This window comes from Biomphalaria glabrata, chromosome 3 (genome assembly GCF_947242115.1).
Source record: "Biomphalaria glabrata chromosome 3, xgBioGlab47.1, whole genome shotgun sequence".
Taxonomy (NCBI): Eukaryota; Metazoa; Mollusca; class Gastropoda; family Planorbidae; genus Biomphalaria; species Biomphalaria glabrata.
The window spans coordinates 39,498,397-39,512,618 of NC_074713.1; the positions used below are offsets into that span (position 1 = coordinate 39,498,397).

At 32.3% G+C, this 14,222-nt stretch overlaps 1 protein-coding gene across 1 annotated transcript; it reads right to left on the minus strand.

Annotated features, from left to right (window-relative positions):
* Positions 1-159: 159 nt before the first annotated feature.
* Positions 160-13,628, minus strand: LOC106057948 (uncharacterized). Its single transcript, XM_056024989.1, has 15 exons — positions 13,402-13,628; positions 11,513-11,626; positions 9,791-11,037; positions 9,090-9,220; positions 7,735-7,861; positions 7,122-7,221; positions 6,693-6,841; positions 5,990-6,233; positions 5,391-5,504; positions 5,230-5,285; positions 4,923-5,053; positions 4,425-4,556; positions 3,500-3,598; positions 2,427-2,611; positions 160-2,011 (listed from the first exon to the last, which is right to left on the minus strand). Exons 1-15 carry the CDS (start codon positions 13,483-13,485, stop codon positions 1,877-1,879), a joined length of 3,048 nt encoding a protein of 1,015 aa, XP_055880964.1. The 5' UTR covers positions 13,486-13,628; the 3' UTR covers positions 160-1,876.
* Between the last annotated feature and the right edge of the window lie 594 nt (positions 13,629-14,222).

Below are 14,222 nucleotides of genomic sequence, written 5' to 3' on the forward strand. Positions count from 1 at the left end.
TTTCTTGATTTGTTGCATTACTCAATCCATAAGAATCAAAAGTTTTTTTTGTTGTTTTATGTAAACATTTTAATCAATTCATTATTTTTTTCTGAAGAAAGTTGGTACAAAATAAACAAATTTATTTATCACAAATTCAATAACATAAAAAAACAACAACATTATAATAAATGCATTGAAACTGCAAAAATTAAAACAAAAAATAATACAACCAAATCTGTGATCTAGTTATATATAAATTAAAAATGTTTTTGGCTAAAAATCAGGCAATTTCCATGTAACTGAATAAGTAAAATAGTTTTGTTTTTTTTTCGTTTTGTCTTCATCTAGTGGAGAATGAGCAAATAATCAAAGGTCAATAAATGCATTGACAAAGTTTAAACTGTGCTATTGGATACCTGAAATAATTATATTACTGTGTCTTTCAAATTGAACATAGTGTCACAATCATCCTTCAAATGCTAATATAGCATTCAGGCTGCTTATGTAGCTGCTTATGTAGCTCTAGATGACATCTACATTATCTTACATTGGTTGAATCACACTATTAACACAAGTAATTAGTTGATAGTAACAAGACAATTTTTCTCAGTGCAATCTTTTGAAGTCCATGAAATTCAGTGCAACAAAACGAATTAAAAAAAAAACAAACTTAAAATTATGACACTGTTCAGTAAGTACATTCATTAGTTCACACTGTGAATGTAAGTCCACATAATAACAATCAGCCTACATATAGAAACTTGTATCATATATGTAAAAATAACTTTGTTAGATATTAGGGATAAGTCATACTTGCATTTGTTGACATTTATTTAAGGTATTAGTAATTATTTAAAAAAACAACAGTTACATCTTATAGATTAAAAGAGTCTATCAACATGATCAATTAAAAAAAAAAGAACTCATAATGGCATCAGACATTAAAGTAGAGAAAAAAAAATAAAAGGATTTCTCCAAACTACAGAATATTTTGTCATGATAAAATGTTGCTTAGTCACATAGACCTATGCTAGCCATAATAGTACACAACCATTGTACACATCTGTTAGACTTGAAGAAAAGTGTAAAGACAGTTGCATATAGGAGTTTTACAACTGCATCATTCTGATGCATTTGGTTTATTTCTATAAAAAGGCACTAGACCTCGAATCTCTGTGAATTTGGATTTTGGCATGTCCCTCAGTCCACACAACTCAAATGGGTTCCAGACATTAGTTGGTAAAAGTTAAGGCAGTTGATTGTTGTGCTGGTCACATGATGCTCTTGTTAAATGCTGATCATAAAACAGATGACCTTTACAACATCTGCCCTATATCTTGCAAGGTCTGATGGGGTACTTTTAAAACGTAAAGGCTTAAATAAGCCCTTGAAATCCTAAGATCAATAGAATGAGGTCAGTTAGAAAAAGAACAAAGACCAAAATTGACAACCCGAAACCATAAAAATAAATTGACAAAACTTTTTATTCCCAAACCAACTTTAAACAAATTTTATAAACCAACAAAAACAATAACAAACAAAAGTGCTGTTAGAAATAATATTTACATGGAATATAAGCAAAATGAATGGAAATACTCAGTCCTATACATATAAAAAAATGTTTTTTAGTTGCCTTAATTAAATGAGATCTGCATTTAATAAATGCTAGCACAGAAGTTAATATAACAAAATATATTGCATTTTCCCAAGGTTTTCATATACTAATTGGTTGTTTGCTTTTAATTTTTTAAATCAAATTTAAAGCTATTATTGTGTATTTATTTCAGTTAAAAAAACAAATTCACTTCCTCAAGTGTTGGCAGATAGGACAGTAAATATATGCTATTTAGAATCTAGTTTGAACTTGTTTTTTTGGTCCTAATTTCACTGCTAATTAACAAGTACAGGATACAGAGCTGGCTGACAATTTCCATTGGTTATCCCAAAATCCAGCACAATGAAATCCACCAGGACCTTTATGCTTCACTTCTGGTCCTGTTATGACAAAATCAGGCAGCAAATTGGAGAACTGAAAGAAGAAAATGACAATGTTTTTAGTTCTTAAAAAATTAATGTGTCATAATTTGCTAAATTGACAGCATGAGAGGAGCATTCATGTTGAGAAATGACAGAAACCTAAAATTCATCTTGTCATAAATTTACAGATGTTACTTTAAAAGAAGCCTAAGAGAACATTTTAAATAAGTACCGGTACATTCAATGTTGCAAGAGTTCACTTAGGCTGTACGATACTTTTTCTCAAACAATTTTCTTTGTTGTATCATTTCGGTGCATTTTTCCCCAGCTCTCACCTTCTACTGACAGTTACACACAATTTCTCAAATTTTTTTCTTTTATTGAAATTTTTCTTTTGTTTCACCAAGGCTTTTGCCTATTACTCTCTCCAAGTTGAGAAACACTGCTAAAGAAAAACTTTTACTTACTGGAGATCTAGCCATGGGTGGTATTGTAGGTGTCGCCAAGTTAACAACATCTTCAAGTCCTTCCTCTGAGAGGCCCATTAGTATCATAGCCAGACCCTGACCATGAGGTGCCAATGTCATTAGCCCTACACCAGAAGATTGATATCGGCATCTGCGTCCCAGAAGTAGACTTGCAGCGGTGGATTCTATCATAGATATGATACAATTTGTTCATCTTAGTAATGTGAGAGATATTTTTAGTTTTTTGGTAATTGATAAAATTAGACTATTTTTTAATGATTTCCACTCGCAGCGGTGGATTCTATCATAGATATGATACAATTTGTTCATCTTAGTAATGTGAGAGATATTTTTAGTTTTTTGGTAATTGATAAAATTAGACTATTTTTTAATGATTTCTAATATTAATATAGTGTGTATTGGCCTTCCATCATAAGTCTAAGAACATTTAAAAAAAAAATTAAAACTATAGCCATTATAGACAACATTAAAGACTGGAAAGGTCTGTCATTGAAAGGCAAAAGACAGAGAGGAATGGAGAAAAAGGGTGGACAGATGTGTGGTGCTACAACAGTTCAACAAACTAAGGGACAGGTGAAGGTGATATTTTATTATTATTATCGTCAACGGACGCACAAGTATAATAAAGTTAAACTTTTTCTTGCTGCACCTATAGACTTAATGAGAAAGTGAAATAGAAGTCACCTGCTTTTAGAGGATACAAAATTAAGATAAGAGCTGATCTAACAGTCCGCAAGAGATGTTAATATTCTCAAATCAAAACTTTTTTCTTTTCTTCATATAGCCTGCATTTTGCTGCTGAGTTCTAAAAAAAATAGGATTGAAATAGGATTGAAATCAAAGAACTTCAGCTCAGCAGTAAAAATTGCTAGATCCTTTAACCCACACTGTATCTATCCTCTGTTGAGAAATGATTTAGCATGTTATATAACGGATTTATGTATGTTCAACAAGATGTCATTACTAGCTTTAAAGTTATTAAGCAGGAGCTGCATTTTAAGATTTCCAATTTCCAAAGGGGCACAACAAACAGTTCAGTGTAGGCTACATACCATTGCCAGGTAGATAGTTCAAGTCCCTGAGATAACTCAAGTATTTTTCTGTCAGTAGGTTTTCATTTGGATTGCCTAAAATTATTAGGTTGTAGTCATCTAGACACAAAAAGAAAGGAAATTATACAGAGATAATAAATATACAAGGGAAGAGGAGAATGGGAGTGATAGAAAGCTGTAAGAGTAAGAGTTTTAAAAAAAAAGACATTCAAACATAGATCTAGTATTATATTTGATGTTGATGCTATTCAGTTTTGCAGTGTGTTTGCAGAACTATTATCTAGTAGTAAGACCAATAGTGTAAAAAAAAAATGTCATGAAATTTTTGATTGAATAATAATGTAGAATATCTATGAATCTTAAAGACTATTTCTTAAAATTCTAATAAAATTGACATAAACAGATTACTGACATTTGAACGAACAGATAATAAAGAATGTAACATTGAAACATGATTTTGAAGGGTTAAATACCTAAATGATATAAAGTAAGCATATACAAATAAAAAATTCCTTTTAAAACAAGTTAATATAGAGCAGATGATATAATGCACATTAGTTTTAGGGCAAAAAGTTAAGGATGTCATGTGGCCAGCACAACAAATGACCATCCTTAATTTTTGTAACTAACATAAGATACCTATTAAAACTAGGTGGATCCTAAATTAAGAATCTTGACTTCAGAAGAATTTTAATTCAATGAGTTTAAACCTTCAAGTACATTAACACAAAGCCATCATTCCAGCACTAAACATATATACAATTTATTTTAATAATTAAGAATATAGTTTGGATATGTACCTTTATATGTCTTCTATTCATAAAACAACCCACTGAAGTACTAATATATAAAAGTAATAAATACAGGTAGAACAGTTATTCCTATTTCTATGTTGATATTTGAATCAGATCTTGTTCATATTTACCTAATATCATCTTATCCACTTCATAATCCTCCAAAACTGAGACCACAGCATCAGAAATCAGAAAGAACTGATTGGCAATGTAAGCTGCATGTCTCAGTAAAACTTCAGATCTAGTGTCGTCTAACTGAGTGCCTGCAAGATTCATTTAAATATACGTGCCACTACTATATTAGCAGCCTCACACAATTATACAAAATTGAACTAAATTTCAATCTTAACAAACATTTTTTTTTGCCAACATGATAACAAAACTTGGAACACTTCAAAAAGAGGGCTTTGATATCTTAATTAGGTTTACTTATTTATCTCATGCATTTCAAATAAAGACAATAATTGCATACATTAAAAAATTTTTGAAAATCTGATTAAAAGTTAAGAAATTTAATTCAAAAACAAAAATTGTGAAAAATTGATTGAAAGTTATGAAATTTAATTTAACAAAAAAGTCCAGGTATTGTCCAGACTTTAAAGACAATGAATTATATTAGTCATACAAACCAACACATATAAGAAATTGACGCTCAGCTATTCTTCTGGCAGGCCCATAATTATGAGGACCTCGAATTAATCCATTCTGTGTTCGAGTCTTCCAGTCTTGTATAAGGGCCCATTGATTAGATTCTCCCAGACTTGATGTAAAAAAAAACAATTATAAAATGTTTTAATGTGATAATGGATTTAGAACAACAGGTAAATCATTTCCACTGTATAAAAGTACTGAATGTTAAAAACATTTACAATTGGAGCACACCAAAGTGAACCTTTATTAAGATGTAGGCCTACTTCTCTAATAGAATGTACTTACAGACAATAAATCTGTGGGAAATCCAGGGCACTAAACTCCAGACTTGTACCATCTATCTGTCATTAGGATGAGAAAAGTTAGTTCAACAAAGTTGATTACTTAAATTACTAACCCAATGAAATGTGGCAGTACTTTGGCTATGTGACATATTATATACTTACATTAAAATGTTTGATACTTTGTAGGTTTAGTCCTCTATTGCTCACATCTTTCTTCAGTTGCAAACATTCAACATTTTGGGTTGTCAGTGTCAGTACATCTGAAGTCACATTGATCTGTTGGTCAAGACAAAAAAAAAAGGCTGAGCTACAATGATGTTATTCAAATTAAAATACAAATTTTTTACATTCTTTGCAAAATGTTTCAAGGGAAAGGAGAAAATGTTCATGCCAAGCAACAAGAGAAAACAGAAAGTTTCACAAATGATTCGTCATGAAAAAAAAAAAAAAAGAGCTCTCGTTATAAATGGTAAACAGAGAGGTCAGAGGTGGATAATAAAGAGGAGACAGATCCAAAGAATTTTTTATGCTTTTTTTTTGTGTTAAATTCTTAACAAAAACTTTAAAATTCTGCTCTTAAAGTATTTAGACAAAAAAATTCTAATTCATAACTAATGTTAAAAAAAAAGCTTTTTCTTTATACAAATAGTGAAAGAATACACCAAAGAATAATTAAATTAAAAAAATGAGCATTTCAGAAAGTACTGACTCTGTGTTATAAACTACTTTCAAGGAAACATTATACATTTAGTTTCACTTGCCTTGATGACACTAGTTCTGAATGGAATTATTTGCTGCAGCACTGACAGACCCTTCAAACCATCTCCAAAGGCAGGGTTGACAGTGACTAGCCTAAACAGCTGCTTACTACTCTCCTCACTTGCAGCAGAGCAGGGTGCATCATCTCCCTTGGAACAAAACTCTTTGGGGATCAGAGACTCAGAAATTTTGCTGATGAACTTCCTAATCTGAGCATCATTGACACATCCCCCATCGTTGGTTTCTCTGGGAAAAAAGCATCAGAGGTCACAAGTAAATTATTTACAAGAGGTTGCAACTGACTTATTTATGGGAAAAAACTAGCATAACAAATGAATCATTAACAAGGCAAATAAAATTAATACATTTAAAACAATTTTGATTATCTTTTTTAATCTTTTTTAAAATTGTTTTTATTTATTAATTTATTTTTATGACTTTTATTTTATTATTAGCTAATTTTGGTAGATGTGATGAAAGTATGAACTAAATATCATTTCCACACACAACCAAGCATGTATAATATTGATGCTGTCTTTTTGTCTACAAATATTAGTGTCTGAACTCATTACAAAACATTTGAATGTTAACAACAAAACAATTCAGATATTTAAAGGACATCTTTTGTTGCCAAGAAACCTAATCACACATCAACGTACGGTACCAGCAAACAAAACTATAACTGTACCAACAAACAAAACTAACTTTGTGTCCCACCACCAGTGCTCCAAGTTTGGTAACTCTGTGTAAGTGACATCCACTTCAGATTCTTTAAGCAGTCTGACGGCACGCCTGACAAAGTAAGGATGAACAGTGCGGTCGTTAGCACCAATTCTAGCCAACACTGGGATACCCTATATGTCCAAAATTAAATGCAGTATGAGTGAAACAATCTCTACTAAGAGTTTTCAATAGGGATGGTTTTTAAACAAATAGTTCCTTTGGTATTCACATTTTAGAACTGCATCATGTAAAATTTATGAATGATTTAGCAGTAGATAATGAGAGAAATTTTTAATAATCTGTTTGTATTTCCAACTTGTATTTGTGCATATTCAGGTCCTGGCATTGAATTATTTAAAATAAACAGTTTCATTCTCACAATAAGATCATGCCTATAAAAATGTGGCCTACCTTAAGATTACCCAGATGCTTATCCACATCATTTTCTCCAACACACGACTCCATGACAGATTTAACTGCAGGATCAGTGTGACTTGTTGATATATCATGCCTAAATCCACACACAAACACATCAAGTTTCAAATTACTTCTTAAATAATTTCAGAAATATTTATTGATAACTCCCAGATATATATATACCTGTACTAATATACTAATACTGTAAATCAAAACTATAAATTGTTTATTTAAATAGATAAAAGGTTGGGTTCTGGGTTGAACAATACACCTACTTTTTGTTCAAACACAGTTTGGCATAGAAAGATAGTAAGAGATGGAGCGCAAATATATCACATATAAAAACACTGCATTCATTAATTATGTTCAAATCTTAAGTTTAAAGAAAACAAAATATTTTTAAAAATGTAATAATGTCAACATATCATTTTGAGTGAAAAAAATTTATGCTGACTAAAATGATTAAGTGTTACCAACAAACACTTGGTTGTCGTAGGGTAGTGGAAGGAGATAGGTAAGTGGACAACAAACAAAGGAGTAATAATCAGAATCAAAGTAACTAGTACAGTAGGTGGGTACAGTTAGGAAAGAAACAAAAGTAATTTACCTAAAAAATAAGTTACTGTCTCCATACTCTTCCTTTTTAATCCAGCCAGCCAATGAGATTAGGCCAGTTGCTCTGTCTGGGAAATGCGTGGCTAGATGCCATGCTCCATGACCTCCCATTGAATGACCTTAAGAAAGTGAAACCTATGTCTTTATTCTATTTGAACAACAGAGAAATTTTATTAGTTTTTCTTAGAATTAAAATTGTGCCATTTTAGAATTGAAACGCTCAAGTTTAAAAAAAAACACAAAAAAACTTTTAGTTTTCCTTATGGCTGACAAGTACAGTAAGTAAAGTTTCAGAACTTGTGATCTGTAGGGCAGATGAAGCCCCATGGTTAACGAGGGTGTCATTTGACCAGCAAAATGACCAACCGCCTTTAATTTTCCCCAACTTATGTCAGGTACCCATTAGACTTGGGTGGAGTCAGGGGTAGTCTAAATTCTTGTAACTAAAAATCTCAATCTTCCCTAGGATTCAAAACCTGAGACTCTTGGTTTGGAAGCCGAGCACTTTAATAGTCAGCTACCATTCCCACGGCTGACTAATTATAATGCAAATTATTATGGTGTTATTACAATATTGTTATGCTTAAAATGATTTCTAACCATAATAAAAATAAAGAATAATGAAGTAAAATCAAACATTTTACTCAGTCAATTAGCCTAATGTATCTCTTTATAACTTTTGGCCTATTTGCTACATTATATATTTGCTGATTTAAAGTTCACAGTATTAGTATTCACAATATTGAAATTACTTCACAATAGTAACAGAGTGGATTAAGCTGTTAAATACAATTTTAAAATATTTAAAAGACCTATTTATTATCAAATATATATTTAAAAATATATAATTGTCATTATACAATGTCAAAACAATTCTCATCAGTTAAAAATGAAAAAATAAAATCTAGGAAGCACATGTTGAAACTTTATTTCATGGCTTTTCCCAAAATGTTTCTGTAATTCTCACCCTTTAATGCTAACATATTTTTCATCCTCTCTCTTAAAAAAAAAAAGCTTTTAAAAATATTTTCTAAACTTCAAAAGCAAAAAATTTTTTTTCATAAGCATAGTTTTTTTTTAATGAGGTTACTCTGGTCGTGCGGTTTGCTCGCTGGACTGTCGTTCGGATTTATCGACGGTCGAGGTGTCAAACCCTGCCCGCTCCCATCCCCCGTCGTCCTGCAGGAGGTTTGGACTAGGAAGTAAACTATCTTCAACTCTGAAGGAACATCCGAATTATGTAAAACATTTTACAAACAAACTCTAATGGTCTTCTTAGTTCCCCTGATACTGGTAAAAAAAAACACAACACAAAGTATTATTGAAACATCCATCAAATAAAATTACCAGCAAATAAAACTTTATTTGGATCAGTCTTCATTTCTAGCCAGCTGGAGCCTTGTGACATCTGATGAAGAGCTTGTATAGCTGCCAATGCTGTCAATGCACCTGGACCCTCCCAATTGTGGGCACCATGTCTGTAAAAATATAAAAAAATAAGGAAATTTGTATGTATTGAAGAAAACAAATGATGAAGGTTTTCTTGCATTTTGACAAAAACTTTTGTTTTATAATTTTTAATATTTGTTTTAGATGTAATTTTTTTAAAAAGAATTTCAACCTTAAACTTTTTTTGCTGTAAATATATTTATAATAATGATAGAACAAGGTGACAGAGCAGCAGAAAACTTAGCTGCAGCACCTAAGATACTGGTTTCCAGCCTAAGTGAAGCTCTGGATTTTTTTTTTCTTAAGATGTTCCTGAATCCACTCCTTTCTAAAGTTGAGCTGACATCTGTTTGGGAGAGATAAATAAATAAGTCTTTTCCTGGCCTCTTGAGTTCCTAGTTACACTGCAGAAACAAGTGATTTCTCCTTGATCAGCTCAACAGACTTAACATCTATTTAATAAACTTTACAGACTTCACTTCTACTAGATCAACTCTACAGACTTTGCTGTCTAAAAAAAATAACTATTATGTTAGGAATGTATTTTTTAAACAAAAAATTACAGCAGTGAAAATGAATAAAAAAGCATAGTTGCATACCTTGTTGGAGCCAGCAGCCACATTTTTAAAATACCAAATTCAAATTCTCCTCGAACCATTTTCTTATAGCTGTCTGCCTGATTCTGAGGTGGTACTGTTGTGCCATGAAGAGTCAGAAAAACAGGACAGATCTTATCTGGACAAAGTCCAATAGGCTCCACTGCCGCAGCATGCTGAACAGAACCATCATGGTCTAAGAAAGTAAAGAGAAATGAGCTCCCTTTGTTACGACAGCGCAGCACAAGTGCAACATTTTCTGATCCTTCTGATGTTTGTACCTTCAGCTCTAGGTCTATGTCAGTGCATGTTGGAGTTAACTGAGCTCCATGTGTCCTGTCTTTCAGCTCTAAGCTTATCACAACCACTTTAGTTTGTCCAGGAGCTATTGTATTGTAAGTATGAGCCAAGCTGGCAACCAATGTTTCACCTTTGGCTTGCTTTTGAACTTTGACATTTATTATTTTCAGCCAATTCTTAGCCATTAAGTTTGAGACAGGAAGAGGGATGAAAAAATTAGATGGGAGATAACTTTTCTGCACATCAGGGAGAAATGGTGGCTTCAAAATGTTAAAACTTGCTGACTTCATCAAAGAGAACTGGAAATTTGCATTTACCTTAGATCGCAGAGGGATAAAAATAGAGTGGACACCCCGTGACAATGTAACAGGAAACCAAAACTGATTCCTATGATAAAGGTCACCAGCTATAGGTTTTTTTTCAATGAAACACCTAGCTACACCCAGACATTGGTAGCTTAGCAATGTGTTATCTTCATTTACAAATATGTTACCTACAACCCAGCCCTGCCATTCAGTTATACCCATGGAACCCAAGGAACTCACAAGGTCATTCCAATTCACTTTTGGCCTGACTTGTACCATTTCATTGGCCTCATTTTGTTTGATCATGCTCCAGGTAATTTCACCCCCGAAAACTAATTCAGAGTTATATTTTGTTGAAGCATGAGATGAAAATCTAAACCTTGATGCATTTTGAATGCCTCCAAATGCAGCAAGAGGATCGCCATCAAATTCTGTTTTACCAATTCCAAATGGCCCAATGAAATGCCACTCTTTAACGAAGTCACTGTGCTTCCCGACAAGTTTTATTGACTGCTTAAAACAATAATCTCCTTGTTGTTTCTGTTTCCTCAGGTCAAAGGTCATTCCAGACATAGACCATGCCCAAGCATCATCAGCATTTTTCTCCAGGTAGATCATTAAACAAAGTAAAGTAGCATCTGAAATCTGGAGAATACAAAAATAACTATAGAAGGAGAAACACAAATTTAAAAAGAGCTAATATATTGGTATATTAAAATAAAAACAATATTTAGCAAAATAAAAGTATCAGTAATTTGAACTATGGATAATGATTCTGTTAATAATTAAACAATTTTTTAGGCAAACTTTAATAGCAAAAATTATCTTTATTAATACCCTTGAGTTTACATTTAACAGTCAAACAAAAACAAAGAGAGATCATGTGGCAAGCCATCATTTTAGTCTAAAAGCTTTTCTAAGAAATTTTCTTATGAGGTGCAGGCATTCAAAGTAAATAGAAGATTGTTACAATCTACAGACGAAAAGTATCACCAGGGGAAATGAGCATCATTAAACACTAGGCTACTGGGCATCTACAACAATCTTAAGCACAAACCGTGACTCCTTATTAGTATTATTTTAGCATGTCTCTACTATTTTATTTTTTTTATTACAGTACCTTATCTTGATGCCATTGATTGTAAACAGCACTATTTTTAACACCATCGACGGGGCACTTGGCATGCCGTTCCAGAGTGGCTTTTTCTTGAGAGGTAAAGTCTGATGATGATAACTGATGGATAAAATAATTGCACTAAATATTACAACTTAATAAATGTATAAGTATAAAAACAACATTCAAGAGTTCTACTTGAAGAGGATTTTGAAGTAGCAACTTTCATTGTCATTTATAATTTTCTATAGCTGGAGTTTTCAATCTTTTTTTTTAATTTCTTATTTAAATTGGAAACAATCCCAACATTTTCCCTTTTAACTTTTAGTGTTATTAGAAAACACAAACTGCCATTGTTTTTCTTAGAAGTGTTGTAATTAAATTGATCTATATCAATAACTATATGATTTTGAAATTTTTTGAGTTTTTTGGCACATTGGCAATAACTATATGTAATTCTAGACCATTATGAAAATTTCTTCTATTATATCCAGAGTGTGCCAGACCTCTCATCCAAGTGATGTGTAGCCATTATTATTATGATTATGATTGCATCAAATTGTTAAAGTAACACAATATCAGAGAAACACAACATCACAAGAGTGACAAGGATTTATTTATAATTATTATAAATATAACTAAAATTATTATAGAATATTATTAATATTACTAAAATAAAAATAATTATGAAATACCCCGTGTAAATAAGTAAACCGTTACAGGATATAAAGATAAGCATTTTTTTAAAATCTGAAAGTAACCAATTCTGTGAAAGAAGTGCATGACAAGAGAGCCAAATGTTTGTTTGTTTGTTTTATATGTATTCGGATGTTCCTTCAGAGTTGAAGATAATTACTTCCTAGTCCAAACCTCCCGCACGACGACGGGGGATGGGAACGGGCAGGGTTTGAACCCGGGACCATCGATGAATCTGAACGACAGTCCAGCGTGCAAACCGCACGACCAGGCAGCCATCTGTAGTAGTTTTCTATATTACTCTATCATTATTCAAAATACCAGTATGGATCACCATGTACTGCAGCATCTTAAACTCTTGTACAGGATAAATTTATTGGACAAATACTGAAAGATGAAGATGAAACACTCTCATTGATTCAAAAGCTCAAAATGATAAATATCTACTTTTGAAGAAAACTCTTATCAACATGCAGACAATGTTATACAGGTGCAGCAGCTGTTACAAAATATTCCTGGCTGTGAGGACGCAAATGCAATTGATGTGAATGAGTGGTTACAAGCTGAAGATAACGATTATGAAATTTTAAATGATCAGCAGATGGTTGGAATGGTTTTGAAAGAACCAGAAGTCTCAGACAAGAGTGTAGATGAAGCAGACGATGACAACCAGCGGAGGGTATCACACTCACACACTCAGATGCTTCAGTTGCCTTTGACGTAGCGCCATATTACTTAAAACAACTGTCTGCCTCGATCAAAGCAGATGTTTTTTTCTGAGGTGTTGGTGTAACTTTGCTTCAAAAGAGAGGTCCTTTTCTCTTTGACAAAAAAATGTAACAGACTTTTTAAAACCAATATAATATATCTATTTTAAAACTACATGTAACATTCTTTTGTTTTATTAATTACACTGTCTAACTATTGAGTCTACACACTTAGGTTTGAGTATTATTTTCATCTTAGTTTTTTTTTTTTTCTAAAAATATCAAAATTTGAGTTTGGGATTAATCAGACTTGAAGTAAGTTTAAGATACCAAAATTTAGATTATCAGGACTACCCTGTATATTTAAACAGAATTATATCTAGACTCTAGATCTAGACATTATATTATAGATCTAATATAGTCAATATAGACATTATTGTCATTATAGATCTAATTAATATAATTTTAATAATAATATTTAATGAGTTTTACCCCCTTTTTCTTGGATAAAGTTTCTTTAGGTACAAGTGCCTGTATTAAAAAATATAATAAAATGAACGACAAAGGTCTGCACATCTTGATGCAATAAATCTGGATCTATATTCTTGATATCGAATACAAATATCTTGAATCTAGAGTTTAGATCTATTAGGGTCTAGGTCTAGATAGTAGATGTCTAGATCTATTCACTAAAAACCGAGACATCTAAAAAGCGAAAGTTAGAGCTTCCGCAAAAGCGAAAGAACGATTTTCCGTTTGGTGTTTCTCAAACATATACTGGTGCGCCCCACTAGATGAAAACAAAAGATCGTCCGAGACCCCTTACCAGCTGACTGAAATAGCACTGCATGGGCGTAGCCAGGGGGGGGGGTTCTTGGGGTTCAAACCCCCCCCCGAAATGAATGGTTTTGAGTTAACCACCCCCCTTCCAGTTGGGGTTTGAAGCTAAAAAGTACCTCTTCAATATAAAAAAAAAGCAAATTACACACTATAAAATCTGTGAGCGTAGCCAAAGGGGTTTTGAATTTAAATTCCCCTCCTCCAGATGGCTTTTTCTTTCAAGTTTAAAACCCCTCCAGATGGTTTTGAGTTTAAAATTCCCCTACAGAGCGTTTAGAGTTGAAAACCTCTCTCTTCAATATTATTTTAAAGCAAACTACAGTCACCAAATTCTATGATCGTAGCTAAATGGGGTTTTGAATTAAAAACAAAACAAAACAAAAAAAAAAAACAGAGATTTTTTAGTTTAAAACCCCTCAACAGATGATTTGACGAAAAAACTTTCCTTTTCGATATAAAATCTAAAGCGAAAT